Raw genomic sequence first — 19,294 nt, 5'->3', positions numbered from 1 at the left:
TGACCTCCATTTCCAGAGGACACATGGGGAAGTTGGTTTAAGCATGCTGCCTGAGGACTCCTCACTCCCCAGGGCTCACACAATCTGCAGTCTTTCCAATAGTTGAAAAATCTCCAAAATTCTGAAAATCAGTGTCTGGCTGAGCTCTTTCCTTTGCACGAACTACTCTCAGACTAGAGCAAAATGAGGAGAAAAGACAGTTGGAGGAATGGTTTAATTATTGTGTTTGCTTGTTTGCTTTTAAAACTATCATTTGACCTCTCATTTAATTATTTGCATTTGGTTACCTATTAGATTTATTCCTTGATTATAATTTTAAGGTAAATTTCTGGTTAGAGCATTGATAAAATGTTCTCGTTGGGGCCAGGGTCCTCCCAAGAATACACAGCTGGCCTGCAGGCCCTAAAAGGTTAAAAACTCTCACTTCTTTAATGGAAAAAGTCACTGGAAAAACTTTCAACTTTGAGAATTTCAAAACTTTCCTTGAAACGTGGAAAATGTGTTAATTAAAGAAACAGAACCATGAATCCAAGACTCCTCTCAGATCACCAGAGCAGGCTCTTTGAGATGGAGTGTCCCTGGCTTAGCCAATTGGCTGGTCATGGAGGCTGGCTAATGCCTAACAACTTCCTTTCTCTCTGTCTGCCTCCCCCTGCAGCCATCATATGCTGAGTTTGATATTAGTGGAAATGTACTTGGTTTGATCTTCAACCAAGGAATGATCTGGTGAGCTATGCGTTTTATTTGGGGACCACCTCATCAGGGAAGTCAGAAAACTGGAATCCCAGGCTTGGCCTCCCAGCTAGCTGGGCCAAGAGGTTAGACAAATCCTCAGGCCTCTCTGAACTGCCTCCTTTCAGATGACAAATAGAGGACAGGACAAGATGAGAACCAGGACCATATCTGGCCTACTCATGGGCTACCACGCACAAAGAGGAAAGGAGAGGAACAGAGGAAGACTGAAGGGGAATGAGAAGGAGGAAGGAAAAAAGGATGAAGTAGAAAAGGGAGGAAGGAGGAGGCAAAAGGGAGAGAGGAGGAGAAACAGAGGAGGAAAGGGAAGAGGGAGGAGGGAGAAAATAGGTAGGAGAGGAGGAGGAAAGGAGCAAAGGGTCTTCCTCCTCTGAGGCGGGGATTAGAAGAAAAGGCTGAGTAATTTCAACCAAAGACTTTTAAGAGACTGAGGGCTCACTGGAAGCCAGTGTCCCATTCTCTTCATTTAAGAACTTCAGATACTTTTCTGAGCAGCGCCATTGTTTTAGGAGAACCACAGAGAAAGAGACAGGAGGCCAAATAATTTGTTAGGTGCCTCATGGTCAGAACCCAAGCCAGTAGTGCTTGGAGATCTCCCTCTCCTGAGGAATGGCTATGGCTTGGCAATAAAAGTCGGCTTAAATGGGAGACCACTGCCTTCAGAACCTGCGGGGAAGGCAGTGAGGCCTCATGCTCCTAACCCATCTATCCCATTTCCTCCTGTCATCCTTCCTTGGCTTCACCTGCTGGGGGGCCAACCGAGTATGCGATTTCTGCCCTTCCAGGATGGGCTCCTTCTACGCTCCGGGACTGGTAGGCATCAACGTGCTGCGCCTGCTGACCTCCATGTACTTCCAGTGCTGGGCAGTGATGAGCAGCAATGTGCCCCACGAACGCGTGTTCAAAGCCTCCCGATCCAACAACTTCTACATGGGCCTCCTGCTGCTGGTGCTCTTCCTCAGCCTCCTGCCAGTGGCTTACACCATCATGTCCCTCCCACCCTCCTTCGACTGCGGACCATTCAGGTGCATAGTCCCAGTTGCATGGGAGCAGCTCCTCCCCCAGAGCAGTCTGTTCGGGGAGCACTAGCTCAGAAGTCCTCTTCTAGCCTCTCATCAGCCTGCAAAAGGCCATGGAGCTCTGTGCAAATCATCAGAACCATTCAATGGCATTTTCTGCAAGGATGGAAATGTTCTATCTTTGCGTGATCCAATATGGTAGCCCCCAGCCACGTGTGGCTCTTGAACATTGGAATGAGGAAAAAGAAACTGAATTTCTTTATTTCATTATCATTCACTGTAATTTAAATAACCTCCCATGGCTGATGGCTACCATATTGGACAGTGCAGCTCTAACCTTTTAACAAGTAGATAGTCTACTGCCCTGGATTATCTTACCATAGGATGAGTAAGGGGATGGGAGGAATAGTCTGAAGATGAAATAACCATACATTTATAAGTGCCATTCACATGGGAAGCAGCAACTGAGACTTTTGACTGGGTCCCAATCCCCTGCAGAGCATTTGTCAGCACTGTGGGTTCAGGGTATAAGTCAGACCAGTTTAGGAGACTGGGCATTGTATAAAGAATGTATAAGTAATGAGGGAAGGAGGTACATTGAGAAATAATATGCATCTGCTGCTCTCTTTCCAAGCATAAGACCCTCTGAAAATAAAGCCATCTCTCTACTCCATAAGAAGGGGTTCTGTGGTTCAAGCAGTTTGGAACATGCTGACCATTTTATCTGCCACCTTCTGACTTAAAAATGCTTGGGGCACACTCTTTATTAATGTATCAGAAGAATCATGCAATAAGATAATGTGTGCAAGCCAGCATTTCTATCCTTCTTGACCACAGACTCTTCATGGAACACTCATCCAGGGCCAGGAGTGGGGTGAGGTGGATGAGGCACCGATTCTGAGCTTGCACGACACTACAAGTGAGTAGCTCCTTCCGTTGTGCGTCCCAGGGCCTGACCCAGCTCACTCTGGTCCTGGCTTTGGGCCTACCATAGTGGATCAACACATGGGGAAATGCTGCTCTGGTACTTTTCCGTTTAGAAGGGACTTATGTAGCTAAAGCCCTGTGGTGTGTACCCCACCCCCCACACCCCAGCGAGTGCTGTGATGCTCAGAGGCATTAGTGGCGTGCTCGTGGCAGAGTGAGATCTGGCTGCACAGAGGTTCAGGTGGAAGGAATGGAGTTGGGGTGTGACTAGATCTAGAGAAGAAGAATTTGCTGAGCTGTAGAAGGCCTGGGATGCCAGGCTGAAGGGAGAGCCACACGATAGGAATGGTAGAACCCTCTCTTGACTTCTTCGTAAGCAAGGTTTGGAGGGCTGAGCTCTAGATACAAATGCCAGTGCTTCTTTGTTCAGGCTGCCTACCTGCCGCCAGGAAGGAGGCGCATGGGCAGGCCTAAGCCATGCCTGGCCCTTGCCCCCTGCCCCACCCTTGCTTTGTCTACTACCCTGAGAGGCCCTGACAGCCTACAGCCAGAGAGCAGGGAAAGGAACCTGAAAACAGAACTCAGAAGGAAACATGGCTGCCACTGCCTTCCTGTCACCCTTCTCATCAAAACCCACCAACAGTTAATTCATTCCTCAGATATTTCTACAGCTGTTCTCTCTCTCACTTGCTTCAGGTGTTTTCTCAAAGGTCACCTTCTCAGTGAGACCTTCCCTGGAGAGCCTAACTAAAATGTCATACACGCACTCTTCTTATCATTGTTTCTGCTTATTGTATCTCCTGATCAACATCTAACAGTCCAGGGTTTTTGCTTATTTGTCTATCTCCTTCACCAGGACATAAGCTTCAGGAGGGTGTGACTTTTGCTTCCTTTCTCACTGCCTTATACCCAGTGTCTAGAAGAGAATGCCTAGTTTATGGTCAGTGTTCAAACTAGACACTTCACATCACAAAAATTCACTTTTACCTGGAGGGACTTGGGGTTTCACCCAGATCCAAACAGACAACATCAACAGATGAGACATAGAGTTTGTAAACAGAGTTTCATTGGAGCACAGCCACACCCATTTGCTTACATATAATCTGTTGCCACAGATTTCTCACTACAACAGCACAGTGAAGTCACGTCAACAGAGACCATCTTGTTCACAAAGCCTAAAATCTTTATTATTAGCTGTTCCGAAGAAAAAATTCTCAACTCCCTAACTCTAGAGTCAGCTCAGTCAGTTGCCAGCTGGGTCATCTCGAGAAGTTACTTAACTCCCTACACTACAAGTTAATTGCCTATAACACGGAAATAATTGTAGTGCTTCTGACCTAATGTTGTTATGAGGATTTAGTGTATTATTTGCAAAACACTTAAAGGAGGGTGGTAATTTCCATGGTAAGGTGTATATACGAGTTTGTGAAGCCTGAGCCCTGCCCAAGTTGGGGGTAGTTGGTACACCTAACAAGGCTATGAGGTGGGAAGCATCATCAACACCAGGGCTCAGCTACCTTTTTCTGGCAAGAGCCTGACAGTAAATATTTTCAGCTTGGGAATCAGGAGAAAAAAAGTCAAGAATATTATGTAAATACTTCTATAATTAGAGAAATAAATGGCCACAAAGTTTATATTATTGACAAAACTCAGGATATGATAATAATAGAGTATAATTTTTGTAATATAGGTCTACCAATGAAAAGAATGGAGTTCTTGAGGGGAAGGCTATGATAATATCTCAGATAACAGGGGCTCAAAGTCACTGTCCCTTGTCATCAATGTCAGTTTTACTTCTTAGAGAGCAGTACAGTCCATCATTGTACCAGACATGACAACACATCTCCTACCCTAGAAGAAAAATTCCCCTAAAGATTTACTACTGCTAAGCCATTGAATTGCTATGCAGTTGGGCAAGCCAGAATCCTCAGTTTCCATTTCTGACAAAAATGTACAGTTCAGAAAATATTTAACTTATGAGAGCAGATGAAATTCACTATTGACGTTATTGATTGATTTCAGTAGCACATGATAGATTCAAATATTTTCTGCAAATTACCCACTGATGAGTAAGACAGTGAATAACCATAGTCTGTCCACACCTAAAATTTCACAAGCTTCATAAATTTGTCCAGCTAAGCCTTCTTCTGCCCTATATATATTTTGACCATTGTCAACTGTAGCATGCCATAACAGATCCCACATCAGTTGCACCAATTTCCATTCCATTCAGTTGTACTGAATTAACGTATTCTCAACTTCTTTGAGAAAATTTCATCCATATTTGTTCCACATGGTGTATTCATAGAAATCAGTTCTTCAGTTGCTTCAAACTTGGCATTCATTCCTCAGTTAAACAACTGAGCAGCATCAGTAACATCTACTGACTCATCAAGGGCCAAAGAAAACCACTTGACATCATTTACCTCTCTTGGAATACACCCTTGTTCTCAATGTCCTCAACTCTTTGAGCAGCTGCTTTTGCTGGAAATTCTCCAAGTTTTGAGCAAGTTTATTTCCTCCAGATACATTTCTTCAGCTCCTGCAATCAAATACAATTTAATCACTTCCCCACTGGTCAGTGAGGAATGTGATTTTGGGAAGTGGAGGAAAGGGGAGTCCTTGCTATAGAGAGAACAGAAAGCTTAGCTGAATGATACCCTACAGGTATATGGAAATCTGAATCTGTAAATAATGAACTTGGATGTTTGGCTAAGGAGATTTCTAAGCAAAGTATTGAAGGTGCAACCTGGTTTCGTCCTGCTGTCTTCTACTAAAATGTGAGAGGAAAGAGACAAATTGAGAAAAGAACTGATAAACCAAAAGGAACCACACCTGATGATTTGGGAAATGCTCAGCCTGTCAGATTGCAAAAGACACTGCAAACAGATTTACTGTCAGGAAAGCATGCTCTAAAGAAAAAAAACAACAACAACAAGGGGCAGGCTGAGCAACTTTTGCGAATGCCTCTGAGGGATCAAAAAACCTAAATATTCGTTCATGCAGAGGATTTTTTTTAAGCTTGTTACTGGGATACTCTCAACCATCTCAGCAGAAGGCAAGCATAGAGATAGAATTCTCCAGTAAAGATCTGTGTGGGACCCTCTTGTCTAATGGACCGAATTCCCATAACACACATGGAAGACCCACCAGATATTTAAGAATGTCATATGAGCAGTAACACTGCCATCTTTTACTGTTATCTTAGGGCTGACACACCACTGTATTGGGGGAGTAAATAACTCATTTTCTAGTTTTATGGGTCCATAGAGAGAAGAATTTTGCCCCAAGATGGATCATACCCAAGGTCTCACCTATATGTAATTTAGATGGTGAGATTTGGGACTTTTGTGCTGATGATATTTAGATGAGATTTTGGACTGTGGGTTGATGCTCTAATGGGTTGCAACTTTGGGGGATACATGGATGGCGATGAATGTATTTTGCAGGTGAGATGAACATGAATCTTCAAGGACTAGAGAGCATAATGTGATGGGCTGAATAATGGCTCCTGAAGATATTTGCTTCTCATCCCTGGAACCTGTGGACCTTATTTTACACAGCAAAGTAACCTTTGCCAATGTGATTAAGTTAAGGATCTTGAGGTGGAGAGATTATCCTGGATTATCCAGATGAGCCCTAAATCACAAGTGTCCTTATAAGAGGGAGGCACAGGGATATTTGACTACAGAAGAACAGAAAGTGATGTCGCCATGGAAAGAGAGGTGTTACCAGATTTGAAGATGGAGGAAGGAGCCATGAGCCAAGGAATGCCAGGAATAAAGCATGAGATGCTGGGAAAAAAGCGAGGAAACGGATTCTCCCCTAGCACCTCCCTCTGAAGGGGGTGCAGCCCTGCCAACACCTTGGTGTCAACCCAGTGAAACAAGTCAGACTTCTGGCATGCAGAACTATAAGACAACAAATTTGTATTGTTTAAAGTCACCTGTGTGGCAATTTGTTATAACACCCACTGGAAACTAATATATCATCTAATACATCATGATTCAAGGACAAAATAACCCATACTTAACTGTGATTTAAAAGCATAACAGGTGAAATTCACTTTTCTTGTTTTTACATGACAGGTACGCATGAATAAGAATAAAAAATGAATTAATTAAATGTCATAATACAATACACATGGCACTTAAAAGCGCTAAGCATTGAGATGGCCATGAGTGGTCTCTGACACAACTATTTCTTGTCAGCCATTAGAGCACAAAAATGACCACAGACCATATATAAATAAACAGGCGTGGCTGTGTTCCAATAATATTTTACTTAGTGACACTAAAGTTTGAATTTCCTACTTCAATTTTTATATATCACAAAATATTCTTCTTTTCCCCCAACCCCAACCACTGAAATACGTGAAAACCATTCTTTGTTTTCAGGCCATAGGAAAACAAGTCATAAGCCAAATCTGGCCCATGGGCCATTATTTGCCAACCTTTGATCAATACTTTACAGAAGAGAAAGATGAAGCTTCTGGCTGCAACATATTGGAGGGCACTTATCATTTGATGACCCCATACATAGTGTTTTATATAAAGTTGTATCTACACCCTCTAAACAATTCTCTGAGGCAAATACAATTATTCTACTCATAATACCGTATTATACTGTATCATTATTATGCTATATTATACAGATGAGGAAACTAGGGCAGAAAACTTTGCAGTATCTTGGCCAAAGATATCAAACCTCTACAGCACTGTCCGATAGAATTTTCTATGTGATGAAAAAAATTCCAATCTACTCTTCGAAAATAGTAGCTACTAGTCCCATGACTACTGAGCATACTTGAAATGTGAGACTAAAAAACTGAATTTTTAATTTTACTTAATTTTAATTAACTTTTTTTTCGATTAAAAGAGTTGTTTAATAATGAAAAGGGAACTGGTCCAATAACTAACTAATAAACATAAACAACATAAAGGATGCTGGATGTTGACTTCTTAGTGCTCATCATTTTCAGCCATCAGCTGCAGCTGTCCGTGTTTGCTGTTTTCCTCTGTAGAAAAGGGAAAAAAGACAGACCTAGAGCAAATCAGAACGAAAGACTAAGTGCTCTGGTATAGATCTGCCAGAGAAAATACCGGATGCCCTGCTGAGTTTAAATTTTAGATAGATAATGAATAATTTGCTCTATGAGACATTCTTATACTTCTGAAATTCAAATTTAGCTGGACATCTTGTATTTTTTTAATTAACTTTTAAATTGATTTTTATTTTATTCTTTTTTTTTAATAGCTACACTGAACAACACAGCTCTAATGGGGAGACCGAGGGAACTGAAACAGGCAGAAAGAGAATAAGTAAATTATCCCGTGTGTCCCACAGCTAATAGATGAAGAAGCAAGGATTTGAACCAGATTTCAAGCCCTAAAGTCCATTTCTTGGCCCTGAAATGATTAACCATAGACAGCAAGGGACTGTAGTCTCTGGGCAGGCATTTGTGGAAGTCAGTCTGCATAATAGTTCTTGGGTATTTGAAGAAAATCAAAATTACCACTGTGACCTGTCCAGGATCCTGTCCTAGGTGATCCAATCTCCTGAAACTATCATCTGAAGACAAATTGTAGGTATTTCTGAGCAGCCGCATGAGGTTGTCTCCCACATAAGCCTCTGGAGAACTCTTTCTTTCCCTGGGGCCCAAAGGGAGCTCCATGTTGATCTTACAACTATCTGGCAGGCAATTTTCTCCCAGGAGAGTAGAGCAGAAAATCCATTTTCATCTTGCTGAGGAAGATGTCAGACACCCAGGAGACCCATGCAGGTTGAGAAGTTCTGAGGTTCCAAGGACATAACGTTGGCCAGGGGGTTGACCAGCTATAAGACAGAGCCAAATGGCAGCCCTTCGTGGGGCATGTTTTACGTGCAATCCCTTTGGAGCAGAGCTCTGGTTCTTCTGGGAAAGCAGTAGTGAGTGGCAGCTTGGGACCCATGGGGACACGGGCACAGCTGTATTTGCCACACAGGCTTCGTATAGTGAGCTATCATGTGTTCTCTCTTCTTCGCAGTGGGAAAAACAGAATGTATGATGTCATCCAAGAGACGATTGAAAATGATTTTCCAACCTTCCTGGGCAAGATCTTTGCTTTCCTCGCCAACCCTGGCCTGATCATCCCAGCCATCCTGCTGATGTTGTAAGTTAGGGGCTCTGCCTCCCGGCAACATTCCCCTTACACTTGAGACTTCCCAGGCAGGTCCTTCTCCCCCCACCCCCAGCCCTCTTCCTTAATCTGCATTTCCCAGAAGCAGATCCTGAGACAAAGATGCAAAGGCAAATAGTTCACTGGGGAGCGAGGGTAGGAAATGAGATGGGGAAGGGGACAGCAAGGTCATTACCACTGGGTGACTTTAATCCTTCTGGGGAACACTTTCCCATTCTGGGAAAGAATGGGTCACAGATTTATCCGGCTCAAGGGTCAGGGATGGGGCATCTGTAAAGCAGCACCCATCGCTCACTAGTGGGTTGGACTGGGAAACCTAAAAGGGGAGCGGAGTGGCTTAGTTCCCTGGCAATCTGGGTCAGCTGCATTCCTGGGTCAAAGGGTTTCTGCAGGGGATGGAAGGGAAGCTCCAGGCACAGAGGTAAAGGAACTGCTAGCCGTAAGTCTTTCAAGGAGCACTCTGAAAGACGGGGCCCAAGGGATATGGATGGCCACTGCCAGTATCTGTAACACTCTCCTAAACACCCCTTAGAAATATCAAAGACACCTGGGCTCTGGGTCTCTGAGAAAGCAGAGGGTCTGATTCAGCCTGTCCCTGGGTGCGCTGGAACCTTTGGTTCATTCCCCACTCTCCCTCCCACCAAAGACCGAGAAACCCGTGAGAATGGTGAGTAGGTTGGATGATCTCTGGGCCCCCAACACCAGCCCCAGGCCTAGGGCAGAGGAGGCAAATAACACACGTTCAAGGAAGGAGCAAGGGAAGAAAGAAAAGAAGAAGGTGGGAAGTGAGACTCCTGAATTTGAATTATGGTCATCAAAAATGTACTAGTGAAAATATTAGGGTGTTTTTTTTTCTTTACAAAAACCCATTTTAGCATGCTTTTTTTTTTTTTAATTGTGAAATATTCCTAACATACAGAAAAGTACAGACAACATGAACGGGATCACAAGAGTAAACAGATGTTCCTAGTTTGCATTATTTGCACCAATCTGTCCTTTACAAGAAATAAAATATTACAGATACACTTCAAGCCCTCTCCCACCCAATCCAGCTCTCTTCTTTCCTCCCCAAAAGTAACCACTGTGGGAATTCATTGTGATCATTTTTACACAGTCAGGTGTTTTCATCAGGCACGGGTGTGCTATCCTTTTCTGGGCTTTAAATTTTTTCAGGAATGGTTCACTTTCTCACTCAACATGATGTTTGGGGAATGTATCCATGTGGATCCAGGAGCTCTATTCCTCTATGAACGGCTCTACTCCACTCTTCAGTGAATTAAACCACAGTTTCTCTGTCCCTCTGCAGAGAGGTGGTTAGGTTTCCAACTTCTTTGCTCTTGCAAATGTGGTCCTGGTGCAGATGTGTGAGGGCTTCTCTTGGACAGCCCTCTGGAAGTAGAAGTGCAGAGTCATAGGTATGTGTTTTCCCAATCCTTCTAGAGAGTGCTGAATTGTTCCCCCAAATAGGTGTATTTCCTTACATCTTTGACTAGAACCTCTTCTGTTCCTAGTTGAGGCCTAAGAACGGACTGGCATGATAGTGACCACCTGTACTACCCCTTGAATGCCTGAGGAAATTCTGGAACCCAGACCTGACCCCTGCAGGCAGCAAAAGGAAATGCTGAATTTGGGAATGGAGGGACACAGCCACCCATGAGCATTTCCTCCTCTCTGACCTCCAGTTCCTTCCTAAAAGATGGGTGGTTAGTTAGGAGAGAAGGTGAGGTCTGGCTTTCAGGTAGGAGCCTTACAAAACAGGTCCTGCTGCCTCCCACTGTCCTCCCTGACTCCCCCTGAGTCTCTGCTGCCGGGGGCTCATGTGATAGCCTCTGACCCACACTCTGCCCTAAACAGAACGGGATTCCTCCTCTCTGGCTGGAGAGAGCTCGTGGACTCAATGAATTGGCTCTGGGTGTCCCCACCTTCTGAGAGGAAGGCTTAGAAGACCCAAGCTGGAGCAGCTAAGACTTGAAATCTATGGAGAAAAATGACAAAGAAGGATGAACCTCAGAAGTTCCCAAGTAACAGGATGGCAAGGCACCCAATCCACGTGGTACCTTGACTTTTGTGGCCCCTCCCTTCTCAGGTGGTGCACCTGAGGTACACCTCGACCTTAGGTCCTGTGAAAGGGAAGCTTCAAAGGACACCAGGTGAGAGCTGGACTCTGAAAACCAGCCCAGGACCAGACATCCCCACCAGTGCTCCCTAAGCAGGGACCTCCAGGCCTTCTGCACTTGTGCTTCTAGGCAAACTTGGAGCAGGCACCGAGCACCCAGACCTTCCTCTCTTAGCCCTTGATGACTGGGGAAGGAGCTTTGGCTTTAAATGTTTGGCTCCAAAAAGTACTGATAGATGGGGTAACCTTCCACAAAGTAATTAACCTCTCTGAGTTCTAGGAGACTGATTTGGAAAGATGGGAGACATCCTTTCAACTTCATGGGGTTTCCGTGAAAACCACAGATGTGGAGTGGGACACACATGACACAGAGCCTGACCCAGGGCAGCTCCCCAGGAAGTATAAGCAGCTTCTTCTGCTTTTAAGAACCCCCGCCCCTCCCCCACCTCTTCAGATTTCCAAGAAGACTGATTCCCTTAGCCAACATTTACTGAGCACTCTGAGAGCTTAAAATGTGTATGTCATTTCCACTTTTAATAAAATAGAAAATAGGGTGTCTAGAACCTTCTCCGCATTAAGTCGGGAGCTTAATCTCTCCACCCTGCCCAGAGGCAACCTACTCCAGGAAGCCTGCCTTGATTCCTCCAGAAGGGGTCCAGCTCTTCATTTTCCAAGACTGCCTTATCACAGGAGGCTCATTTTTCTCTTGCAGCCTGGCCATCTACTACCTGAACTCAGTTTCCAAAAGCCTTTCCCGAGCTAATGCCCAGCTGAGAAAGAAAATTCAAGCGGTGAGTCCGTCGGGAGTTTTCATTTGAAAAGATGTCATGGTTTTGTTTTTTGCTAATTTGCTCTGTGAGCCCAGTTGTATTAGCTAAATGGCTTCCTTCCAAACCAGATCCCAAAGTATCTGTGTTATAGGAAGCCTTGTAAGATTGAACAACATGCATTTCTATTTTGAGGTTATTCGGGGGGCACACAATAATGATGGCTTAAATTTGGAGAGGCTGTTAAAGAACAGGAGAAATTCAATGGACTCAAGCAATGTTCATACATAGTAAAACCAGTACCCCCAGTAATATGTATAGATTAAAACTAATACCATAAATACTAGAGAAAATATTGTCAGAATGACATAGTGCTTGTGCACACAGCCTAAGAGGTCTCTTAAGTCCCTGGCTGCACACAGACAGCCTCTCTCCCCACCAGCTGAGTTCTGACTACTCTCTTGTCTTCCAGCACCCCTCCCCCACCAAAGCGGTGAAGGGCAGACCCCACCCCGCTCTAAGCCCTGTCCTCCTTGTTCCTTGCTCCCTCTTTTGGAACTAATCTTATCTGCCTCGCAGCCAGCTCCCCCTCTGCATCTCCCTCTGTTAACCTCACTGTCCTCCTGCCCAGATACAGAGAACCTTGAAATGCAGGATTGGCAGGGTTTTTGTCCTCCCCTGGCCAGATGTCCCTTCAAATACTATGCAAAGCTGAATCTTGGGCTCCCCTGTCCAACCAGCGGCAAGGACCAAGACCTGGCAATTTAAGGTAGTCACCAAAAACCGAAGATGGAGTCCTTGTCCCCTAGACCTCGCCATCATGGGCTCTGATCCTCAAACACCCATTTCCCCGAGAACCGTTCATTCTTTTCCTGCAGCTCCGTGAAGTTGAGAAGAGCCACAAATCTATCAAAGGCAGAACCACAGTCCAAGATTCAGAGGACACAGCTAAAGACACCTCCAAAAATGCCACCCAGCTCCAATTCACCAAAGAAGGTAAATTCTATTTCATGACGATTCCTTCTTCATGGGGCCACATGGGAGGGTGTATAGAACATCAGCTGAGAAATCAGATGGAACTGGGATGAAGTCAGAATTCTGATAATTAGCTGTGCGAAGCTGGGCACATTAAGCTAAGAATGGGTCATGGGTCCTACCTCATGGGGTGGGGAGAATGAGATGGGATTCTGCAAGAGGTGAGCTTCACAGAGGCCTGGCACACAGAGAGAGAACCCATGACTATGAGCCTGGGAGGGGCGTCTGTGACATGGGGAAGCATCTCCACTTCTCCCCTGGGGCTGTCTCCCTCACCTCTACCCACCAAGTCTCGCTGCATTTTCTATGGTGACTGTTGACTTTCGCCACAAGTGAGCCTTCTTTTCTGAACCGATTTCGTCTTCTTCATTTTCTCTCTTGAGTCTGACAGTCCCCCTCTGATATCCTCTTTCTATCTGGCTCTTTAGCCCAATGGAGGGGCACTGCAGGTGTCCTACCCAGATGCCTCTAAGATGCCCTGAGGGTTGGCTGACAGGGGGTCACAGTCACCTGGGGATGGAGGAGGTATTTGTTCTCTGTGTTGTCTTGAATGTTTTCTTTTCTTTTTTTTCTTTTTTTTTAAAGATTTTTATTTATTTATTTGACAGAGAGATGACAAGTAGGCAGAGAGGCAGGCAGAGAGAGAGAGAAGCAGGCTCCCTGCTGAGCAGAGAGCCTGATGCAGGACTCTGTCCCAGGACCCTGAGATCATGACCCGAGCTGAAGGCAGCGGCTTAACCCACTGAGCCACCCAGGTGCCCTTGAATGTTTTCTTTAGAAGGAAAAACAGATTTGAATCTGGTAATTGCTACTCCTACCAGAACCAATTTGTAGTCACTTAAAAAAGAGAAACACTGGAATATCTAGAATGGAAGGATGAGAAATGACCACATGTGTTCCAAAGAAAGTGTCATAGGACTTCAACAGGGATTGGTCACAGACCATCTCCACCTTGAGAGAGGAAATGTCAAGCCAAAAGAGACCATCTCCTAGGTGACCCCATGTCTGAAAGCTTGTCCCTATTGTAAAATTAAACCACATCAGCGCGCTGTGATTTTGGCCTCTGATGCCGGAAGTGAATAAGATGCACAAGAAATGGCTGACAGTTCAGGAGTTCAAATTTTTAATGCAGAAATTGTACTTTTTATTTGATGACTTTATGACATATAAACAAGACCACAAAAAATAGAAACAAAGAATTTAAACCGCACAGTATTATCTCCCTGCAAGGCAAACGTCCTCTGTTGGCGTATTTTTCTTTTTCTTTTTCTTTTTTTTTTTAAGATTTTATTTATTTATTTGACAGACAGAGATCACAAGTAGGCAGAGAGGCAGGTAGAGAGAGAGAGGGAAGCAGGCTCCCTGCTGAGCAGAGAGCCCCATGCAGTCGTGATCCCAGGACCCTGAGATCATGACCTGAGCCGAAGGCAGAGGCTTAACCCACTGAGCCCCCCAGGTGCCCCGTTGGCGTATTTTTCATTCTTGAGGTCCAACTGTGATGGAAGTGGCTGTGGAAGCAGGTCAGGAAACTTTTGCATCCCTGGCAAACCCTGTGTTGGTATTGGAATACTTGTCAGTATCAGTATTGACATTGGAATAGTAATGAATTACTACGGAATGGTTGGTAGCAAGTAAACAAGTGGATGTTGCAGAAAGAAGACAAGAAGTCTGTGTCACCATAGAACCTGTCCCTAGCAATTCTCCCAAAATAAATGGAAGGCATTTCAAAGCTACAGACCTCCTTGTCGGTCAGATCGGCTGGCAGTCTTTCAATGCTCTCCAAGACCGGTTCAGGGTTGAAATGTAGAAGAGCGACTGGCTAGCAGCTTATCATGACACTGAAGAAAATATTTGAAATCACCTAATTGTCCCACATGGGGCAGGAAATGAAGTACATGCAATGTTATATTGTAGTATCACCAACCAAAATGAGAAAATGGGGGGCACCTTGGTGGCTCGATGGGTTAAAGCCTCTGCCTTTGGCTCAGGTCATGATCCCCGGGGTCCTGGGGTCGAGCCCCGCATCGGGCTCTCTGCTCAGCGGGGAGCCTGCCTCCCCCTCTCTCTCTACCTGCCTCTCTGCCTGCCTCTCTGCCTACTTGTGATCTCTGTCTGTCAAATAAATAAATAAAATCTTTAAAAAAAATGAGAAAATGGAATGGGCCTATTTGGACACCGATGGACTTAAGTATGGAAGGAAAACAATAGGTGTACAAAATGTTTTCTGTGAAAAACTGAGGAACTTACACTAGTTTGACAGTGGTCAGCTCACGTCCTCACAGTCCCAATGTGCCTGTCTCCCTGATGCATTTCTTCCCTGCCTTGCTCTGCTAGGCCGCTGCTTTAAAGTTTGCCCCTCTCCAAATGTGAGTTTTTAGTATGGATCCAAAGTTCTTCTGATTTTGTACTGCTTACCTCGGTACTGCAGTGTTTGATTTTTAAAATTATTGTGACCTGAACACATCAGTGGGAGTAGGCTATGGGGGGAAGCCTGGGAAGATGGCCGCCAGTGGCCTCCATGGCTGCCCTCACTTAGCTTCTCTTCTCAAAGTAGTCACTAGAATGATACCAGTTACTGTAACAAATAGGCCCAAACAAGTAATGACTCAAGCACAATGAAAGTTGACATCTCACTCAACGTAAAGTCTAAATTGTGTGTTTCCACTTGACGGCAACTTTCTTCTCAAGGGACGCTGCTGCAAGGATGGTGGTTCCTTCCACCTGGTGACTCCACCTACCCCCAGACAGGCATAAGGGGGAGGGGCAGGGAAGAAGTGGGGCACGTCAAAGCCTGGACTTCAGTCACAGGCCACATTCACCCACTAGGGAAACCTAGTCCATTTCTGTGTCACAGGAACTGAGGTTAGTGAAGAGCAAGCCAGTAATCACCCTGAGGCCAGAGTTAGGGGAAGGGCAGGAGACAAGTAAACAGGAGCGCTGGAAGTTGGATATGATTCCATGCAGGTCACACAGCCCCTGCCAGCATCATATGTTACTGTTGTCCCAGCTTTGTCCTCCAGAAAACCAAGGCTCAGAGAATCCAGTGTAAGGCCAGTGTTCAAAACCTAGCTCTCCAGCCAGCAGACCATATTCTTCCAACAAATCTGTTTATGCCAAGGCCGGGCCAAGGTGCCCCCAGACACCCAGAGACATCTGACCATTCTTACTTTGCCAAATGGGACTGAAATACACACACACAGCAGGGCAGCTCCAGAGGGCTCCCGTTTGATACCCGGAAACTGAAGCAGGTTCCCCCACATCCTCATTCTTATCTTGGTTCCTTTTCCAGGTACCACATCTCACCCTGCCAGCCAAAACCGGACCCCAGACAAGAAGGTCCAGGATCCTGGGACCTCCAGTTCTGCCAGTGGGACCACACTGCCTGCCTCCCGGCACCTCTCTGGAGCTCGGCTTACTGGTGTCAGACCAGATTCTAGCCCTGCTCAGCCTCAGACTCATCCTTGGAGGTCAGCCACTGGAAAGAGTGCTCAGAGACCTTCCCACTGACAGCCGGGACTCACAGAAGCACCATTCTGGGGCTGATCCATCAGCCCCACGAGCTCACACACCTAAAAAGATACTCTCTGTTCCTCTCTCTCTCTCTCTCTACACACACACACACACGCACACACATGTTCTCTCACCTGTCATTGTGGGAATTTCTATTATATATTCTCAGGCACTTGTTGGCTACCACAATGGGAGGACAATGGTTTCGTCCACTCTTCAGGGGAGCTGAGTCTCTCCCCACTCCCCATAAACTGCCCTTGCCAGTATCTTGGCTCAGGCAGCTCTAGACCTTATACTCACTGTGGTTCCCTCTGCTCCAGACTTTGGGAGGAGGGGGTGGGACCACAGTCACCACCATAGAATTTTTCATGGCCGCCATGTTGGGACACTGGTTTCTGCTAACCTTACTAACTGGGAGGAAGATGTGAGACAGAGCAGCCCCCATTCCTGACCATCACCTCTATCCAAAGGAGATGAGGTGGTTTAAATGAAAGGTACAAGAAGCCACTGAATATAAAGGTAGTAAACCAAAGTCCAGCCATGGTGAATAGGAAGATGATTGTCCCCCAGAACTCAGCCTGAGGGGAGCTGACTCATTAAGGAGCAAAAATGCATGGGAGCCTTCTAGCTGTAAGGCAAGGAGCAAGTGTTTCTTCTAACTAGAGACAACTTAGATTGCTCAGGGCAGAAGAGTCCTTCTCAAGCACCAAATCTGAAAAGGAATTTGATAGTCTGCTTACTGTGTAAGGAATGTTGAAGATGGCTTCTCTGAGGAGTTTGGCAAATGGTGCGACGCAGACCCTTGTCTCCGGCGACTCTGTGTTCAACTAGTGTCATGGTGTGATTCTAGGCAGAATGTCTCCTGGGGGGCACAAGTCAGGGAGGTCAGACCATTGAGAGGGCCTTGGCAACAAGGACAAAGGCTCAGCAGCATCCGAGTCACAGTCTCAGACTCTGAAGTTGCGGGAATCCTGTAGGTGGTTTCCTCCTCTCCTCTGCCCCATGTTCCCACATCCCAGCTTCAGGATCGTCTCATGCCATGTCTCTGAGTGTTCTAAAGGGAGTCCTCTCCCCTGCCCACTGCCCAACCATGGCCCTGGGGATTCTCAGGAGAATCTCCCACACCCTGGAAGTCAGGCAAAGTCCTGGTGGGGAGATGGAGATTTTACAGAGACTTCATAAACTATGTGCTAAAGTATTTCCCAGGTTCCTTCCCAATTCCTTCCCCTTCCCAACCCAGCACCAGCACTTCACACATGACCTAGAATGGAATGGGAATGGGGACGTGTGACCAGGAGAAACAGATCAGTCCTTTTGCCCCCGTCCATCTCCAGGTGAGACTAAAAAGATGTTTCATGGGCCTCCTATCCGTGAAACTCAGGTCAAACCCCCAATCCCAAATTAAGGTGTGTCTTATGCCTTCTTCTGAGAGGACACACATTGGCCTGAGCTTACATGCCTGACACTCTGCCACCAGGATCCAGGCAATCTAACCCAACCAAGCAGGACTGGGAGGCCCAAAAATGGCCACCACATGACCCCTGGCCTTCAAGACTACCTGCCTGGGTAATGCCAGCCCCTAGGGAGGGACAGTGATTACTGTCAGGCTTCCAATGGCTACCAACATGCCTGAACACCCACCATAAACACAAAACATGATCCTGTCCTGGTGATGCACAATTTATGTGAGGGAATGTCTTCGTTGTCTATTTCTGCACAACAGATTATCCCCCGAACTTAATGGCTTAAAGAAAGAAACACTGATCATCTCGCACAGTTTCTGTGGGTCAACAACTTGGGAGTGGCTTTGCCAGGCAGTTCTGGTTCTGGGTACAGCTCAAGATCTCAGGTGGGACTACCAGCCCTGGAAGAGTTGACTGGGACTGGAAGATCTATTCTCAAGCTGGTTCATACACATGGCTGTGGATAGGAGGATTCACTCCTTACTAGCTGTTAACAGGAGACTTTGATTACTGCCCACGTGGACCTCTCCACAGGGCTGCTGGGGTGTCCTCACAACTCAGCAGCTAGTGTCCCCCAGAGCTAGTGACAAGAGAGAGAACAAAAAGGAAGCCATGTGCCTTTTATAACCAGTCTCAGAAGTTACACCATCAATCCTACCGCTTTCTATCCATTAGAACTCAGTCACTAAGTCTAGCTTCCACTCAAGGAAAGGAGATTAGGCTCCATCTCTTGAAGGTGCTTATCCAAGAATTTATGGAAATAATTTAACAGGAGGTTTCCTAATTCAAATAGTTGCAATACCACTCTCAAGACAACTCAAAGATTTTCCAAGAGATGTCCATCAAAGAATTAGCTCATGGTGCCTCCCAGGACCCTCAAGCAACAGGAAACTTCCAGTGAGCTGGGAAACAGGCAGAGGAAGAAGACATGGGTAAGAGAGGAAGGGTGCTGCTCTGGCTTTAGAGCGGGGACGTGTTATTAGAAAGCAGTCCTATCTTCTCTGCATTCTTGGGTTTGACCTGCCAGCTCATTCTATCTTAACACTTAGCTTCAGCCTATCCAGGAGCCATCAGACATGAACATCATTCTTTCTTCTTTCCTCCCTCCCTCCTTCCTTCTCTCCTCCCCCCGTCTCTCTTTCTTTCCTCAGCTCTCCTAAGAATGATTTAACAATAAATTTAACAATTTATCCGGAGAACTACAACCGTTGTCTTACTGTTATCACCCGAGTTTATACATTTCGTATTGGGGGGAAAATGAAAGAGACACTGGATTTTCTCTGTCAGAATGCCCATAGAGAACAACAATTCCACTGGACACAGACTCACATAGGTAGAAATACACCTTGGGTGAAGGTCAAAGGAAACACCTGACTGTCATACTCACAGAAACTGGAGAGTGAGACACCAGCCAGTAAGGGGAGCTGGGCCAGGTACCAGCATGGTATGCTATGCTGGTGACCCTCCGTTTAGTAAACTCCCTTCAGATATGCTTCAGATATGCTCTATAGAGGTCCACCCAATA

General features: G+C 45.7%; 1 protein-coding gene across 1 annotated transcript in view; it reads left to right on the top strand.

Moving 5' to 3' along the window:
• The window catches only part of TMC2 (transmembrane channel like 2), a 60,571-nt gene extending 44,268 nt beyond the window's left edge, over nt 1-16,303 (top strand). Inside the window, exons 15-20 of the mRNA XM_045980555.1 lie at nt 659-726; nt 1,539-1,778; nt 8,726-8,851; nt 11,707-11,785; nt 12,640-12,757; nt 16,086-16,303. Coding sequence (XP_045836511.1) covers nt 659-726; nt 1,539-1,778; nt 8,726-8,851; nt 11,707-11,785; nt 12,640-12,757; nt 16,086-16,303 — 849 coding nt within the window. The remainder of the gene's footprint in view (nt 1-658; nt 727-1,538; nt 1,779-8,725; nt 8,852-11,706; nt 11,786-12,639; nt 12,758-16,085) is intronic.
• The last annotated feature ends 2,991 nt before the right edge of the window (nt 16,304-19,294 follow it).

Source organism: Meles meles, chromosome 16 (assembly GCF_922984935.1).
Source record: "Meles meles chromosome 16, mMelMel3.1 paternal haplotype, whole genome shotgun sequence".
In the NCBI taxonomy this organism is placed as follows: Eukaryota; Metazoa; Chordata; class Mammalia; order Carnivora; family Mustelidae; genus Meles; species Meles meles.
Note: the sequence above shows the minus strand (reverse complement) of the source record. Positions and strands in the feature narration are given on the sequence as shown.